Source organism: Octopus bimaculoides, chromosome 6 (genome assembly GCF_046866305.1).
Source record: "Octopus bimaculoides isolate indiv1 chromosome 6, ASM4686630v1, whole genome shotgun sequence".
Lineage (NCBI taxonomy): Eukaryota > Metazoa > Mollusca > Cephalopoda > Octopoda > Octopodidae > Octopus > Octopus bimaculoides.
Genome location: NC_142933.1, coordinates 89,256,877 through 89,276,430, shown reverse-complemented (window position 1 = coordinate 89,276,430; position 19,554 = coordinate 89,256,877). Strand labels below are relative to the sequence as shown.

Genomic DNA, 19,554 nt, shown 5'->3' with positions numbered 1-19,554 from the left:
ATCATTTTATTATATTTATCTTATGATATTTACTTTGCTTTATATTACACTCATTTATTGTGCTTTTAATTGTTAATTTTTCTATATGTGATAGTGGATTTTCATCGATGAGTTCTTGAAACTTGGTTATTTTCCCTAAAACTATATATATATATGTATATATATATATATATATATATATATATATAAACACACTTGATAGTCAACTGCATCTTGAACAAAAGAAAGAGTTGTTATTTCTTTCTTTTAGCTTCTTTTTTGAAAAATTAAGATACTTTGGGATTTAAAGCTTTGAAGAATTGCTTTCCATGCAAAGCTTGGTTGCTACAAATGTATGGAGAGGAAATATATATGTATATAAGGTTAGGTTAATGAACTTCTAATTACAGAAGGGCTAGATCAATGTAAAAAAAGTAAAGTACTTTGGTTTTTCATTAAAAAAAACAGTTCCCTTGGTGGTAAACTAGTTGTGTCTTTGTTTAAATTGTTGCCGACTACAAGATAATGAGCAAAGGAAATTTGAAATACCACACAAACTGGAGGAAAAGAAATTTAAAATACCTTTTTTTATTCATTTACTTGTATTATAGTCTCTACCTTGGAAGATTTTTGTCGATTATTTCAACCCATATATTTTGTCTGCTAGTCATTTTATTGATCTCATTAAATAACTCGGTGGGAGACAAATGCTGCAAGGTATTTCTTTTAATGTGCCAGTTTTGTTCACCTCACATTAATATAAAACATAGACACACAGCTATGAGAGAATGAAAGACAACTCAGAATAACAAGACCCCAAGATATAAAAGATTCGCAAGCAAGCATATCAAACCTAGTTTCCGTTTTCAGCTGCCTAATGAATATCGCTATGGTTTTGACCCCTGGGCAGTACCATTTACACACACACACACACACACACACGTATGCCTGTGTCCTCTTGTCTTGACATTTACATACTGATTGTAAACAGTCATTCATTCAAAGAATGCCATTTGTTTACACTCTTCTGTGAAAACATGACCAGCCATTCAGCTGGTCATTGTTTGAAGAGCCAGTGTATTACCTTTCCTTGAAAACAGGTGAGGATTGGTGACAAGGAGCACATTGGGCCATAGACAAATCTACATCAACACGTTTCATCTGACCAATGCGAGCATGATAAAGTGGACATTAAAAAGGATGAGGATAAAGATATATATATATATATATATATATATGTATATATATGAGACAGGCTCAGTTTCTTACTAGCAAATTTCACTCAAGGTATTGGTCAGTCACAGGTTATGGTAAAAGGGAAATTGAAGTTGAAATTATGTGGTGCAGTGCAAACATCTTAGCCATACAGCTTTGACAACCCCACTTATCAACTTTTGTAAAATATTTTGCAATCACTGCACTCTTTTTTCCAGAATTATAATGACCACTATATTTTTTACCCAATGTTGTAGAATTGGTTTCCACTGAAGAAAATAAACACCTGTTTATTTTATTGGGTTTCTAACAAACATATGAAATAATGCACAATATAAAATCACAGTATACATATAAAAAGAGATCTGAATTGAAGAATTCACAAGGAGTTTTGATTTTAATCATTTTCAAATCCATATATTATTAGACAGGATCATGTTAAAAATGTTCATGTACACTTAGTGAATCTGATGCCTATATAGATTAGAAAATTGGAGACTATAGTGTGTGTTGTATACAAAGGTAAAAAAATAGTGTAGAATATTGAGAAAAAAAATTACTTCTCAGGATTGTGCATTCCGAAAATTCTTTGTGTATGTAAATTCATGTTTACACACACACTTGATGCAATCATACATACACATATCTGTACATACTCACACAAACCAGACTTACTGTCTACAGATAAAAAGCAACAAATGGTTTCTTTATTATAACTTTTAGTTATTTATTCATGTATTTTCACACAACAATTTCTATTACTGAAAGGTTTCAAAATTAAATTCATTTATATATTGACTTTCACTGATACAGAAATAGATGTTCTAAGTGATTCAACTGATATAATGCATTAATCAGGCTGGACTTTTTGAGGGTTTTTTTTTGGTTTTTTTCTCTGGTTTGGTTTTCAGTACCTTGACTGTGAGCTGCTGCTGTTTTTGTTGTTGTTGATTTCTATCTTATTTCAAAAATACATTAAGAATGTTCTTCATCACTATTTCTGTCAGTGATAAGTACCTTAGAGTAGAAGTAAATTCTTTGTAAAGCCAAGTCCATTTCATTTCAAGTTGTTAATAACAGTGAGAATTACTTAATTATATTTATGATATTGGAGGCTGAACCAATTTTTTTTTTTTTTTTTTTTTTTTTTTTACCTGTGAACAATGATGTCATTGGTTACAGTGTTCTCCAGTAGACCAATGACTGATTCACTGATGGCAAAAATTACAATAGGGTGTGCAGTTTCTGGCTCCTAAATTCCACTTACATGATATTGGCCAAAAGCACAGCTATGTCCATATGAAAGTAAAACCTGTTTATATACTGCATACCAAGTGTTCCATGCTTGAATTAAGTAGTTTTCATATTAGTGAAAAAAATAGTATATCTGTGTATGTATGTGTATTTAAAGATGAAGATGTAGTAATAGTTTGGCAATGAATATAATTATTCACAGATAATCTGTTCACCATCAGTGTCAGGAATATATTTTGCTTTTAAAAAAATAATTCTTTTTAGACTCTATCCTCCAAGCTCTGAGTTTAATATTGTTTAGTCATAGAATAGTTCTTTGGGAGCCTTCTTTGAACTTCTCATTTATTTTAGTTGAGTCATAGTTAGAAAGTAATAAAGCATCATTCTTACTTTTTGACTTACTTAGAACTAGTGAACCCTAAGCAATCTGGTTTATAGATGTGTGTGAATATAAAATACATACATGCACATACAGTCTGTGATTTTGTGTGTGTGTGTGTGTATGTAGGAACAGCACCATTCAGATGAAACAGTATTCCATTGTATGTCCTACGTGGGTTTGTAGAGCCAGTAGTTGTTCAGAGTTGAAGTATTTATTCTCTCTTTGAAGAGGAATGCTAGTCTTTAGGATGCAGTTTTTGCTATATTATGACTGTGGAATTGTCAGTGACTGTGATACCTTTTATTTATATATATAGTAGCAGTGTTGATTGAAGTGCTACTGGTGACAAATGAATTTCTCTTGCCTTGTCAGAAGCAGAATCTATTAGGTTAGGTGTATGAATAAGGAGCATGATGTTCTCTGAAAAGGAAGGTAAGTTTGGGAGGGTCTAGAAGTATTGCAACAGCTGGGAAATGTGAGCTGGGTATGTTTTACATACAAGACTTTTAGCATGTGGTAGTTGGAAAGTAATGAAGTATTGTTCCTGCCTTTATAAATACAGTTTTTATCAGCCAGTTGTGCAGGAGAAATTGGTTACATGCCAATGGAAAAGATTGCGAGTTGACAATGGAGAACAACTGATATGAAAATAGGCCAAAGAAGCTGAAAGAATTAAGAATACAAATATGACAACAGTTGAATGTGAAGATGAGATGATTATACAATCATAGAAATCAGAGATACTCTGAGTTATTATCATTGTTTCATCTCTATATCAAATCTTTTCAATTTTTTTTTATTCAACTGTGTGAAGTCTTTGCCTTCTCAACAAGGAAGAAATACAATAATAAGCAAATTAACAAGTGACTCCTTGTTTTTGGCTGTCCCACTATTGCAGCAATGAGGTTACCTACTATGTTCACATTCCATTATTAGCATCTTTGGTTAGGCCAAATCAAACATGAGTTCAATTAAAAATTTCCACTCACAGCTTCTAGTCTTTTGACAAATTCTCTGCTGGTAATTATGTTCATATCACCATAATTTTTTGTAGTAGATTTTTTTGGAATTTTTTTTTTATCTTGATTTTTTTTTTTATCTTGATTTTAATGTCCTTATTTTGGACGTCTTATATAAAACATTCACTGGCAATAGCTTTCTTAATATTTAGCTTTTAAGCTTTTTCCTTTTTTCTCCTTTTTTTTTTTTTTTTTTTTTTCCATAAGTTATCCTGTCATAAAAACTTGATGTTGAGTTTTATTTGATTTAGAAGCCAAATAAGACTTGGTATCAATTAACACTATTAAGGACAGAGAAATTAGGCAAAAATTAGGTTTCAAGTAAATATGGTAATTGGAATGGATTGGACAACATTACTGGAGGTGATTTCTTTGAGGATTGGTGTCAAAGATATCGGCTTAGATGCATGTTTCACAACTTCTTACGTCTAATACAAATTAAAATTTAAAGTGTTGAGATTACCATCAATCTAATATTCGTGTGCACACACACACACACGGCTGCATGTTTTACTTAGTAGTACTACATATATACAGACAGATATAACAATATAAATTTTCAATAGGTATGTCTTCCTGTTGCTGACTAATTTTGACACTGGCGTTTGTTTCGTCATAATCTAAAAATAGCTCTAGAGATTTCCAAATTTTCTTTAGTTTACCTTTTGCAGTTTTTGATTTTACTTTTTTTTTCTTTCTTTCTTTTTCTTTAACTGATAAAGCAACTTGTTTCGGAAGTACATAAACTAAAAAAAGAAATTACAAGTAAAAGCAGAAATTTGGTGATTTCGTCAAAAACAGGAAATAGAGTGGGGAGGGATTTTGTTTTTATTTACTAAAATTTTAACTAGTTCTGCTTGTTTCAAAATCCTTTTCAGTTTTGGTACTGCCATTTGAGATTTATGGTCCCTAATGTTTCACAAATACACTTTTTCTTATTATGCTTTTTGTTTTACTCTTTGTCTCATTTTCCTTGTTTTCCTCTCAGTGGTAGTTTCTGTAAAACTTTAGAAAAGTAGGCCATGTGTTATAAAGCCATTGTCAGTTGATGGATTTGGTGGGTGGCATATATTTTGGGGATTTTTTTTTAAAATTTTAATTTAAAGCTTAGCTACTTGTGTAATGTAATCAGCTCTGATAGGAGCCAATAATTCAGATAAGCATTGAGTTTAATTTAGCATCTAAAACATATTTTGTTTAAGCAGATTTTTTTCCCATTTAGTAATTTTCTTTTATTTATTTACTTTCAAATGTAGAAAGGATTTTAATGTGTGTATATCTAAGTTTGTAATTCTCATTCTATTTTGCCAGTGTAAATGATTTCCTCTTGAGATTTTTTTTTGTGGGGGGGGGGTCCTTTTTTCATTGTAAATTAGTCATTCTATTGGTACATGCTTTATTTAGTTTTATTTGTAAGAGATAAAGTAATTGAAGTAGTCAGGGTGTGCAATGGGATGATCATGGTAAAAGTAATTAAATAGAAACCTAAACTTTATCTTCATATGCACCACAGGCAGAGTTGTGAATTGAATAGGACTGCTTGTGCATGAGACCCTTCTGCAAACTACCTCAGTGACTTCATTATCATGGCTGGCAGCTTCAACAAACATGTTGGCCAACACAGTGATAGCTTCTGTAACATTACATGGAAGCTATGGATGTGGTTGAAGAAATGAGGAAAATTGTAAGCTCCTGGAATCTGTGATGCAACTGACTTAACAATTTGCAGCACACACTTCAAGAAACCAATCAACCACTAATTTGGTGAACACACAGCCAGGTTTTTACCAGAAAGGGATTTTGTAAATACCAAAACCCTTCCTAGTAATGCAGTATGCAACATAAATTAGTGGCTTGTGACTTCAGTGTCAGAGCTAGGTAGACACAAGAGAAAATGTGATAATAGAGAGAAGCAAGATATGGAAGCTAATAGATCCAGTATTTGGAAATAGGTTTAGAGAAATTCCAGTTCATATGTGGTAGAGATTTAGATATAGCATAGATGACAACTGGTATTTCTACAAAATAATTGATTAGGATTACAGATCGGACATGTGACTATGGTAAACTCCCAACCAAACTGAAAATAGCATGGTGGTAGCATAACATGGTTGATAGGGCAGTATGGGCTAAGAAACTTGCTTGAGAAACCTAGAAAGAAGATGGTGGTAGGAAACATTATCAAATGGCTAGAAGAGCAGCTGGGCTACAGGTATACTTGGCCAAGGATAAAACAGAAAGGAAAACACTTGTACATGTCTTACAACATTAGGTTCAGAGGCATAAGGTGTTCAGGATTGCAATGTTATATAAGAGACAGAACCAAGATGCCATTGATGAAGGCGTATTTGCCATTGATATGCAAAACAAGAAAGTGGTATGGAAGTGCTATTGTGAGAGGTGTGAGATAAAGAAGGACTTCCTCATGCTGATGCTATTGAGAGACAAACAGTTCAAGTTGACAATAGCATAGTAGATAAAAGAATTGAAGACCTAAAGAGAGGAATAGTTGCAGAGATGCTTTAAATATCTGAACTACAACACATGATAACCACCTGGATAGTTGATCAAGATATACAGAAAGGTGTTGTACCCAATGACTGGTGTGGCAGCAGTATCATTGGCAAAGGAGATGCCTTAGATAGAGGAAATTACAGAGGAATCAAACTACTGTATCAACTTAAGAGAGAGTAATAGCACAATTGATTTTTAACAGAGTAGATACAGTTTGGTTTTGTTCAGAAGAGGTACCATGGACACAGCTTCCAAATGCAGCAACTACAGAGAAATACTTGGTTAAGAGTAAATCACTATTTCTGACATTCATTGACTTGGAAAAGGTATTTGACAGGATATTATGTTCAGTAATTTAGTGGTCTCTAAGGAAATTAGGAATAGACAAATGGCTGGTGAGGGTTGTACAAGCTAAGTAGTAAATAAGGTGAAAGTCAACAACAATTTCAGTGATGAATTTAGCAAAAAGATAGGCATCTATGGAGGTTTAGTCTTCATGTTCATCGTAGTCCTACAGCATTACAGAAGCGTTTAAAACTGTCTATGAGAAGTCTTACATGCTGATGACCTATTTTTTATAGTTAAATCTATAGTGGGGTTGGAGAGGAAGTTTCAGGAAGACCTAAAATCAAGAGGAATTAAAGTAAACTTAGCAAAGATTAAAGGTTTAGTCAACAGAAAAGATGGGACCCTGCTGTAATTTAATGAGTAGAACTGTATGCTTCACCGACTTTTCCTCTGATACCACTTACCTTTCTCGCTACTCAGAACCATTTCATTTGGTATCCGTCTTTCATTCTTAATACTTACTGTTTACTAATTCTGCCATGCCGTCATCACCATGATATTTACACCTGCTATTTCTATGTTGGCACGGATTTCATGTGGCTTCTCGAGGCATTATTCTACGACTGGTTGCACTTCCTGACACCAGTCTTTTGTTTTGATGTAAGGTATTTTAATTTCCCTGATCTTCATATACCAAAAACACATGTATGGAACAAAGAAATATTACCTCCATGCACACACACATACATATGCCCATATATATATATATATATATATATATATATATATATATATATATATATATATATATATATAATATATATATATATATATATATATAATGGTCTTCCATACAGTTTCCATTTTCCAGATTTTACTCAGAGTATTAATCAGCCTGGTGCTATATTGTAGAAGACACTTGTCCAAAAAGTCACTCAGTGAGACTGAACCCAAAATTACATGGTTACAAAGCCAACTTGTTAACCACACACTTAGTGAAAAGATATAAACTAATTTGTTAATTTAGTTTTAAATGTTTTGAATTTTCCTCAAATATTACCCTGTTGTTTTTATCCCTACTCATTCATAAAGTAGTTGAGGTAGAGGTGTGGTGGGAAGGAAGGAACTTGCTGTTTTTTTAAAGGATGAATCATTAGTGAATGAATAGGCTGTTTGATAAATCAGTTCCTCTATAGCAATCTGTTTATTTTTTCAGGCTACCAGATATTAGATATCTCCCTAAGTAAGTTGGGTTTAATGAATAATAAGATTCACATGGCATGTATGTGTGTATCTGTGTGTGTGTGTGTGCTGCAAAGAGAGTCCTCTTCAACTGTCTGTGATTTGGCTAATCTACACTCTACAACCACTGGCTGGCCCTTTGTCAAATCTCTCTCTCTATCTCTATCTCTCCTATCCTTTTTGAGCTTTCTGTAACTGTTCATTTAATCTCCCTATAAAACTGTAGCCTACTTAGAACATCAATGAAAACTAAGCAAAATAAAAAAAAAAGATAAGGAAATACATATATAGAAGAATTTGGGCTTTTAGCCTCGCATGACTATTTTAGGATAAACATGATCAATGAAATAAGTAGAATGGCAAACCAAGAAGGGAGGCACTAAATGGTCACTGTACCTTCTCAAACCAGCAGCCAAATCTTATTCAAATCACACTGTAGTCTTAAAATGAGAGACTTATTGGGTAATATGCTTAATCCTAGATATATTATAACTGAAAAAAATATGTGACTGGTCACAACTGGATTGACTCTGATTATTGACCTGCTTGATCAGGGCTAAACAGGGACTGAACAACTAGAAATACTTACAGGAGGTCTTGTGGTTTTTAACCTGAGTGGTAGTACCCCTTTGGATATTTTATGAGCTCATAATGGGGCACTGGGTGTTTTGAAGAATTTTGATTTTTGTCTTAGCAATAGAATATTTGAATCGAGTACAATTCTTATATTTCAACCCTTTATCATCCAAATTACTTTGTCAAATGTAATGCTTATCTTGTAGCATCGAGATTTTGTTGATGTGATTGTTTATTTTAAAATTGACATATTGTAGAGTGTGTGTGATAGACTGGATCTGGCCAGTTGGGGCCTAGTGTGGCTGGTTTAAATGCTAAAGAGTTAAACACAGATTACACACCACACTATTTGTGTGACAGTGACATCTGTTTTCAGTTAGCATGTGATATCAAAACAAGGGAACTAATGCACATCTTTACATATGCATACACTCATGCATGCACAACATAGCAGTTTTCTCAGTTTCCACTTAAATTCTCTCAACAGTTTGGTTACCTCAGGGCTGTAATAGAAAATACTTTGTCAAAGTGATGTGTTGTAGGACTGAACTCAAAACCAATTTTGGTTTCCAATGAACTTCTTAACCCCCCACAGCCATATCTATACCTTTAGTGTGTATGCTTATCTCTTATCTTTTACTTGTTTCGGTCATTAGACTGCAGCTATGCTAGGGCACCTCCTTGAACGATTTTTAGTTGAATGAGTCAGTGCCAGCACATTTTTTTGTAAAGCCTAGTACTTATCCTATCAGTTTCTTTTTTGCTGAACCACTAAGTTATGGGGTCAAAAACACTAACACCAGTTATCAAGGAGTGGTAGGGAACAAATACAGACACACATACATACAACAGGCTTCTTTCATTTTCCATCTACCAAATCCACTCACAAAGTTTTGGTCAGCTTTAAATTCCACCAAGGTCAGCTTTGCCTTTCAGCTGTCATGGGTTGATGACATATGACACCAGTTAAGAACTGCTGTTTGACAGAATTGTCTTATGCTTCCTCTTGAAATTGCATGCCTTGTGCCTAAATTAGAAACAATTATTACTTTATTTTTTAAGGTGGTGAACTGGTTGAATCATTTGTGTGTCAGAAAATGCTTAGTGGCATTTTTTCTGACTCTTTACATTCTGAGTTCAAATCCCAGTGAGGTCGATTTTGACTTTCACCCTTTCAGGGTTAATAAAATCAAGTTCCAGTCAAGTACTGGAGGTGATGCAATCAACTTAACCCTTCCCCTAAATTAGCTGGCCTTGTGCCAAAATTTGAAAGGATTTTCATTACTATCATTATTGAAATAGTAATCGCACCATAATATAACTGCTTTAAGTGATTATGTAAAAACTTTGAAGATGTACATTGTTCAATTAATGTCACCAATGCTCCTAATCTTTTTATATAATCTAAACTGTCTGTGGAAATTGATAACTTTTGACAAATCAGAAGACAGTTTGTTAGAATTTTTCCGTGAAGCCTGAAATTGGAAGTTCTTAAACATTCTGTTGCTCAAGAATCAAGCATTGAAGTATAAAAATAAAACTGATAACTCTAATTGAATTAAGTCAACTTACAACTTTCAATGGTTCTGCTTATCTTATTCTAGTTTACCATTATAGGAATTGGAAGTTTGTGTTATTTTCGTCAAAACTGTGTTTCTGTTTTCGTTTTTGACCCATCACTTTTGAATTGCTACGGTTCTACCATCCAAACTAATATTTATATTTTTATAACATTTTATGCTGAAATATTATTTAAAGAACAAACAGCTAACTTTTTTTTTTTTTTCTTTTAATCTTTTCATAACTATGTGGTGTTGTTAGTCGTTCCTGAAACTAGAACAAATAATTCAGATTACACATTTATCTGCTAACTGCAGTGTAATATATTCTTGTCTACTATTCAGATTTATTTAAGAAATATTAACTTTTTTTTTTTTTTTTTTTTTTCTCAATTCCTGTTGAGTTTCTACTACATTTACTATTGAAACAGATGGAATTGATAATTCTGGAACATGTCTAAACTTTTTAACCCAACCATATAATACATTACAAGAGCTCTTACTCTTTAGTCAGTGAACAACATGTTACTCTTGTTCCAATTTATCTTTCATAACATTACATAGAAGAGAATTTAAATCTGGCCTTTTCAAATATCAACAGAATTAAAAACAGTTATCCAATTCAGAAAATGTGTCTTTTAGTACCTTACTGTTGACATTTTACAACAATTTGATAATTAAATTTGAGTTGGGTTTGCTGCAACAACTGCACAGCAATTTTCAGTTGACATTTTTTTTTTTTAAACATTTCAAGAATAGATGTATTTCCATTCCATTATAGAAGTCTTCTGAGTGTATTAATTTTCTTGATTTTAATTAAATATCTTAAATAGAGGTTTTAACTTATTTGACATTTAATTTGATTATCTAATTTGGATTTGCAATTGCGTAATAATTATTTGGCTCCCTGGTATAATATAAAAGATAATATAATATATAAAAATAAAACAAAAGTTAAATAATATGAAGCTAGGTTAATGCTTGTGTAAATAATGGAGAAACTAATGTTAATCCTAGCCAATTTACTGTTAGTTTTTATTTAATTCCTACTTTTACTAGTTTACACATCTCTTTTTGTCAAAAGTATGATTAAATAGAGAAGTTTACTATAAGAAAATCATTTGTTTATTTACTCTGTACTATAAAATCATTGTTAGATCATGCTGATATAATCCATTCCTTCAGTGAGTCATTCAGAAAAAAAAAAATTTATTTAGGTTTTAGTTAAGTTCAGCCTACCAGAGTAAATATTTGCAATCATAAATATTTTGTTTTTGCTTTGATCTCCAGTTTTCTTTGGGAAAATAACTGCAATATGTCACAGATTGCACACTAAATAGTTGCTGTTGTAAGTTCTAAATTATCCCATGAAATCAGGTCTACAGTAAATTTGGCCTACATAGAATTAAAATTTTTCAAAAAAACGACCTATATCTAGGGGTTAAATGGATGTCTCTGGAATAATGTATAGAATTTAACTGTGGTTTCTTCATTATTTTGGCTTCTCTTTACAACCAGTTGGCTGCTTTGTCATGGTCAATAAGTATTAGATAAAATTAGCCAGGAGTAATCATTCTTCTATGTAATCTGCTTCTGTTAGCACTCTACCATTCCATCTAATAGATAACAAAATGGTGAAACCTACAACTGGCATTACAATTAAGCATTTCTCCCCCTTCCCCTCTTATTTTTAATCAAATTCTCTCGAAACTTAATGCTATGATTTAATGAGATTTGTTCCTTGAATCTTAGTTTGTTTCTTAATCTGTTTGTCTGATAGTTATCAGTCTTGTAAACTGCCAAATACTGCATTGATTTGATGGACAGTAGAATCCTACAGGGTTAATGTACAATAGGCATGTCAAACAGATAAGCAATATGTCAACAGTTAAAATGAATATATATATATATATATATATATATATATATATATATATATATATATATAAATGCTATATAAAGGGCTTCCATTTTCAATTTGAATATCTTCCTTTTCTGTGTATAATTAATCAATATCTGTTACAGACATTTTGCAGACTGCAGCTTCTTTTAGAGTCAAAGATGTTTTCACGATTATAGATTTTTGTCGTTTTAAACCAAGCATTTTTGGAGACTATTTGGATTCTGCAAGTATGATGGTATAGCTAGATAATGTTACTTTACTGAAACTAATATGAATACCTTATATTTAATAATCAATCTATACTGTTTTATATCACCATGTTTATCTTGTTTCTTTTTGTCTTTCTTTTTCAGTTCTCTGTTCTAAGAACCTAGCTAAAAAAGATTTCTTTAGTAAGTATTTCCCTTTTCTTTTCCATTTATTTCCATCCTCCGATGCTTTCTCTCTCTCTCTCATACACACACACACACACACACACACACACACACACACACACACACACACACACACACAAGTGAAGAAATATTTATATTGATTTTGGTTTTATATAATTCGGTTTACAATTTGTTTCTTATTAGCTATTTTCGGACACCAACATCATAAAAGTGCAAATGAATTGAAAATTCAGTTTTTCCCTCTTTAGAGAAAAAATCTATTTGACAACAAGTATTATCTTCATATTTATATGATAAGTGAACTGGAAAGTTGCAATGTTTATGGCTTTCCCAGATTTCTATGGGAAATTTTACTTTATTCCGATCTATTTTACTTCACTCTGAGAAAGGTGAAAATATGTTAGCAATTATACCTTGGAAGAGCTATTTAACTATCATTTTTAAAAAAGAGAGAAAATTTACTTTCCATCTATTTCTAGAAATGACAAAAATTTTGTTGCACTACTCTGACCTCTCTGGCACAGTGCCATTGCAAGTGTCCAAGACAGTTCTAGATATATTTTGGTCTTCTTAGACCTTCCTCATGCAATGACTTCACTGTACTTGCTGAAGTGATAAGACACTACTTAATCTTAGTAATCTGAGGGAAATTTGTGTTGGTTATGACCTTCAGTAAACTGATAAAATTGTTGTATATTCAATTGTTTGTTTATATCCATTTTTTTTTTCCATGCTGGCATGGGTTAGATGAATATATTATTAAAACTTGTTTTACAGATAGGTGCCCTTCCTGTTGCTAACTCTTATCAAATTTTTTTTTGGGGGGGGGTATGACATCTCTTATTCCCCACATCTTAGGAGGTACAGAGATAGTGAATGAGCTATTTGATCAGAAATGATGATGAAAGTCAGTTTGTAACTTATTTTCAGATGAAAGCAAATGTAAAACATACTGATATACATGCCACACGCATGTGTGTGTGTGCGTATATATATATATGCTGTAGGCGCAAGAGTGGCTGTGTGGTAAGTAGCTTGCTTACCAACCACATGGTTCCGGGTTCAGTCCCACTGCGTGGCACTTTGGGCAAGTGTCTTCTACTATAGCCTCGGGCCGACCAAAGCCTTGTGAGTGGATTTGGTAGACGGAAACTGAAAGAAGCCCGTCGTATATATGTATATATATATATGTATATATATATATATATATATATGTATATATATATATATATATATGTATATATATATAGTTCAAAAAAACAATAACAAAAAAACAAAAAAACAACAAAGTGAGGACGTGATATCGATAGTATTATTGGACACTCAGGAAAGGAAAGAGAGAGTGTATGACGTTTCGGGCGTAGCCCTTCGTCGGAAAGATGGAAAGTTCGGAGAATGGAAGAACGGAGAAATATATATGTATGTGTGTTTATATGTCTGTGTTTGTCCCCCCACCATCGCTTGACATCCGATGCTGGTGTGTTTACGTCCCCGTAACTTAGCGGTTCGGCAAAAAGAGACCGGTAGAATAAGTACTAGGCTTACAAAGAATAAGTCCTGGGGTTGATTTCCTCGACTAAAGGTGGTGTTCCAGCATGGCCGCAGTCAAATGACTGAAACAAGTAAAAGAGAATAGGTTACATGTGTACCAAATCCATTCACAAAATTTTGATAGGCCCAGGATTATTATAGTAAAGACCTTCTGGCCAAAGTACCTTACATTGAAACTGAACCTGGAACTACATGTTTGGGAAGCAAACTTCTTAACCATTCAGTCATACCTGTACCAACTATATACATATATATGTATATATAAACAGATCATGAATATGTTGAGTGCGTGCATATACGTAAAAAATATTTATGAAAAAAAAAAAAAATGGACAATGAAGTTCCATTGTGCTCAGCCACTGTTTTAGGGTCACATCAGCAAATGTTCTGTTGGTTACATGTATGTATTTAATGCTCATATAAAGGATTCCTTTGATGAGAGAGGCAAAATAATGGGTAGGGGGAGTATAAGCTATGGAATTCAGTCCTACTTTCAAAAGTAAATACCAATGTTGAAATGTTACTATACACTTAGATACCAATACAACAGACTTAATGTTATCTTCTGTAGTTATGGTTCTCAAACTGTTTTTACTTGCAGTACACTTCAGAAGAAATAAAAATACTTCACTGCACTCTCGAGCAAATAAAAAATATATCAGAGCACTTTGTACATAGTTAAGAGGAAAGTTATTTATTCTAGCCTATAAATAAATTATTTAAACCATGCAAAATTATTAAGCACTTCTTATGATAAAAAAGTGAGTGTATTTAATTTATGTATTTATGCATGTTGTATTGTGGCCCATTGTTTTGCACATATGTAGTTGAAATTTTTCTTAGGAGTTCATTTTTCAATGAGAAAGTCATGAGCTGTGTGACTTTTAGGTTCTGTAGTTGTAAATTTAGCCACATAAAAAGCACCCAGTACTCTCTGTAAACTGGTTGGCATTAAGCAAGGGCATCCACCCATAGAAACCACGCCTAGACATAATCGGAGCCTGGTGCAGCTCTCCGGCTGGCTGGCTCCTGTGAAACCCTCCAACCCATGCCAGCATGGAGAATGGACATTAACTGATGATGATTATAAACCATCTTCTGAAGAGTCTGCATGGAACACAGTTTTGAGTGAATCAACAATCTCAGACCAACGGAAGGATTTTCAACACCTTTGTAAGCAAGTTATCCAAGTTATATAATTGTTAGAGCTTAGGACAAAATACTTTGCAGTGTTTAGTTACATACAGCTCTTTACAGTTTTGTGTTGAAATACTGTCAATGTCAACTTTACCTTTCATTGTTAGCATTAAGAATGAAAGGCGGAATTCAGATGGATTTAAGCATGGCTGTGTGATTAAGTTCACTTCACAGTAATGGTTCTGAGTTCAATCCCACTGTTCAGTACCTTGGGTAAATGTCTTCTAGCATAGTCCCGGGTTGATCAATAAATTTGCAAGGGGAATCTGCAGAAGCCAATGGTGTAAATGTGCCTTTCAGCAAAGGACAAAACGTAGTTGATAATCCCTCATCACCACCCTAATAAAATTCGGTGATCTATGAAGCCTTTTGAAATAGTTACAGGCACTCCTGTTTCAAAAAACACTCAGAAATACATTGAACTGTGATTGGTTCATTGAAAGTCTACAACCAACAACATTATTGCTCCCAAATTGCAATGTGGGGGGGGGGGGTTACTCACACATTTACACTCACACAAACAAGCAAATAAATCACTTTAGGGGGCTGGTGAACAAAGTATACCAGTCGTGTACTGTTTGATTCAATTGACTTCATCCTTTCTCTACAAATCTGCGACCTACATCACTTTCCTACAAGAATGTTGTGGCCTGTACATTCTTTCTTGTGAATTTTGTGTCTCACTATCAAAGCTAGATATCTTTGTGTTATTTCAACATATTAGTAGCAATCTTTCTTTCTTTTTCTTCCACAGGGTTACCAGATCCTTTTGCCAAAATAAGTGTTGATGGTTCAGGGCAGTGCCACTCAACAGAACCTTGTAAAAATACTCTTGATCCTAAGTGGAACCAACATTATGACTTGTAAGCATATGCATGTATTTATTACATTCAATTTTCTCCCAAAATCTATCCCTGCTCTCACAATGGATTTAAGTTGCCCACCCCCCTTTTTTTTTTACTCTCCTCTGAATCCAATCTGCCCCTAACCTAAATAAGCTTCCTATTGAAGTATTACATATACTTCAGGTATTTGCTGTTGAAACTGGGTCATTGTTCTTGTCCTCTATAAGTAACTTTAATTCTCCTGTTGACCTAAATTGTCTTCTGCTTAATACTATGCAGATAACCCCTTTTTAAGCCTGCTGCATTAATTATTAGAATTATCAGATTTCTGTTCGAAATAAATAAAATATAAAGGGGAAAAAAAGTGAAGTTTTTCATGACTTGCTTTTAGTAATGAGGCCGGTGATAAATGTTAGAGGTATTTGATGGTTAGGCCACTGAATTAAATTTATTAACAGTTTATGTCTAATCCTATTTCAGTGGGGGAAAAAATACATAAAAATTATGTCTTGAAAGTTTTTCAATATTTTTTTTTTTTTTCATATATATTTTTAATTTTGCTTTTTATCAGTTACTTGGAGTTTTAAAACTTTCTTATGAACTACAGAGAAGCCAAGCAAAAGTTAAAAAGAAAGTAATATATATGAAAAAAAATCAATGGTTTCAAAAAAATTTGTATAGTTGTTACTATGTTTTTACTTTTAGAATAATATTTAAAAAAAAAAAATATTGTTAGGTTTGTTGTGTATTTTTGCTTGTTTCTTTAGTTTGCCCCCCCCCCCCCCCTTCAATATTATTTTCAGTTTTGATTTCTTATAACTTTTCTTTATAGACACCTGAGTAGCTTTTATATTCTGTCTCTTTCTCTCTCTCTCTCACTTTTTTTTTTTTTTTTTTTCTGTCGCCACCACCATGAAAATAATATATTCAATCTCACACTGAACAAAGAGTTTTAGTGTACTAACTGCTGCAACTATGCCATTGGTTGGAGCCAACCCCTAAAGTTAGATAGGCACACATACTAGAGCCATTGTCAACAAGATTTTAAGGTCAACAGGTTCTTTTTTTTCCCCATAACAGTTTTCATTGAGAAATTTAACTCTTAAAGTTTGGAGTGTGTAGATGTTTAATTTATATTTTTTAATTTTTTAAAATTTTCTTATATGTTTTCATTTTCATTCATCAGATGCAATAAACAAGCTTAGTCACTCTAGAATGATCATTTGTAATATTATTTAAACAAGAGTAAAGGTTAATCTTATCAAAATTAATCCGATGCAGCTTCATTCATTATACTCTTAAACTCCTTTGTTCCTTCAGCTCAACTTGGCATTAAGAAAAAAAAATATATTCATCATTACTAGTTTTTAGAGTTGGCTGTAAGAAGACATTTACTCTGAACATTCACACTGACATCTGAATTTATGTAGCCATCTTAACTATACTAGCAAGAAAACTAATATAAGTTTAGTATTATATGTGCAATACACTTTTGCTCAGTATTTCTATGTATTTCTCATTTTCTGCACTGTTTGTAAACCTTTTGCTTTTGAATTTAGCAGATGGCATGTATTTTATAAAATGTTTAGGTTTCCATTATCATAGTGTTAAACATACCTTCTTCCAGTAATAATATGGCAGAAGAAAATACCTACAAGGATCACATATAGGGTCTTGCTCACATTTGTAATATGAGCTGAAAATTTTCACTCATCTATGATTGTCCTTGCAATTAATAAACAAAACCCTCTCAGGGAAGTGTTTAACCTCTAAAAACAAAAAAAATACAGAAGATAACTCTAATAAAATCATTCAAATTATTTTTTTGATAAGAATCATAATCAGATAGATGGGATTGTTTAGTGCCAAAGATACACTACTATATGGAAGAGAACTTCGCATTTTTTTAAAAAATTTTTATAAAAATAGTTTTGTGTGTGCATGTATCTGCTTTGGCTTGGGCCCTCGCCTCCTGATAGAATCATAGGAGTGCCATCATGATATATGATGTGTGCCTGACATTTTTAAGCTTGGAGGAGCCTGTCCCTCTCTGGGTTGGATGACAGCCAATTTCTTCCAGAAAGTGAGAGAAAGAAGAGAATCTACCCTAAAACAGGAATGGTATATAATTTATCAACCCAGAAATGATGAATAGCCAACTGCAGAGAGCTGGGTTGATTACCACAAAGCAATCTATCCAGTGCTCTGGTCCTGTCAATTGGCGACTTGTGTGTATATTTATCCAGAGTGAAGGCACATGGCCTAAATGGTTTGGGTATTCAGCTCACATCTTTGCAAGTTGAGCAGGTGATTTGTTGGCATACATGGCAACAACAACTCAAAGTGAACAGTTTTGTTAAGCACAAATGTATGCAGACACATAAACACAACAGGTTTTTGTCAGTCTCCACATACTAAATTTCAATCACAAGGCTTTGGTCAACCCAAGACAATTGTAAGAGACACTTGCCCAGGGTACTGTAATGTGAGATTAAATGAACTTAACATAGCCATATCTGTGGGGAGAGGGTATTTTCTGTAATAGTGGGCAGCTGGTCTTTGGTAAATGTATAAGCTTTTAAAGACCATGTGACTTAGAACAGAAGGTAGTAAGCCAAAATAGGTGTTTTAAGATGATATCTATATTTGTGTCTTATCACATAATGGCTGGATCTCAGTCTCATGTACTTGTCAAAGAAAGTTCTTTTTCTTATACACAGTCTGGCTTCCATGGTGAAGAGTAAATATAGTTCTAGGTGTTTCATTATTAAGATTTTTGCCCACCACCTATTTATTAATGAGAGAACAAAATATAGTTTGCATCCATATAATTCTGTCTTGTGTTGTTGGACAGGTTTAAAAAGTTTGAGACTATCTTAATTTTATTAAGTATGACAAAATGTCTACCTCTTTATCAATCAACAGTGCCATAGTCTTGTCATGTCTGCTTTGTCACTCACAACACCTCCATGACAACAAACACTTTTCCAATTGTTCCTCCCCTGGGATTTCAAACTGAACATTAACTACATTGATCAAACGTCTCCAATATAAGAGATAAAAATGCAACTCAGACAGGTATTCAAAAAAAATGACTTTCAATTTGTTAATGAAACATGTTACCAATACATTGATTCTGATTGGTTAAATCTGGTGCAGTTAATTAATAGAAATTATTATTTGTATATTTTTAAAATTTTATTTAAAAGAAATTAAATATTTTAATAATTGCTGCCAGAGGAAAGACTGGGTTTATACTTTTTAAAAGTTTCTCTAATTATCAGTTTTCACTTTTTTTCATCTTTTTAAAATCAAAATATATCTGTAAAATATAAAATATCACATGAAACATTTTATCATAGCCTGTCATCTATCACTTAGTTTTTGTGATAATTATAATGATAATTCTCTAGACTAGTTGCATGGTCAAAACAAAACAGCTGAATTTATGACTAGATTGATGCTCTAGAAATCTAGAAACTGTTTGAATGATTTTGTGTGTGTTATCACAAGTATTTTCACATAATGTTATGAAAGTAAGATTGACAAATTGAAGAGAACATTGAATTGACTGCTGTTCAGCTTAGAACTGTCCAGTGACCTACAATGAAAATTAACTGAGAGTAACTTGGCTT

General features: G+C 32.8%; 1 protein-coding gene across 2 annotated transcripts in view; it reads left to right on the top strand.

Annotated features, from left to right (window-relative positions):
- LOC106869353 (E3 ubiquitin-protein ligase SMURF2) overlaps nucleotides 1-19,554 on the top strand; it is a 106,683-nt gene that overhangs the window by 37,068 nt on the left and 50,061 nt on the right. For both annotated transcript variants that reach the window (XM_014915072.3, XM_014915071.3), the window contains exons 2-3: nucleotides 12,285-12,323; nucleotides 15,829-15,937. In XM_014915072.3, the coding sequence (XP_014770558.1) occupies nucleotides 12,285-12,323; nucleotides 15,829-15,937 (148 nt within the window). The remainder of the gene's footprint in view (nucleotides 1-12,284; nucleotides 12,324-15,828; nucleotides 15,938-19,554) is intronic.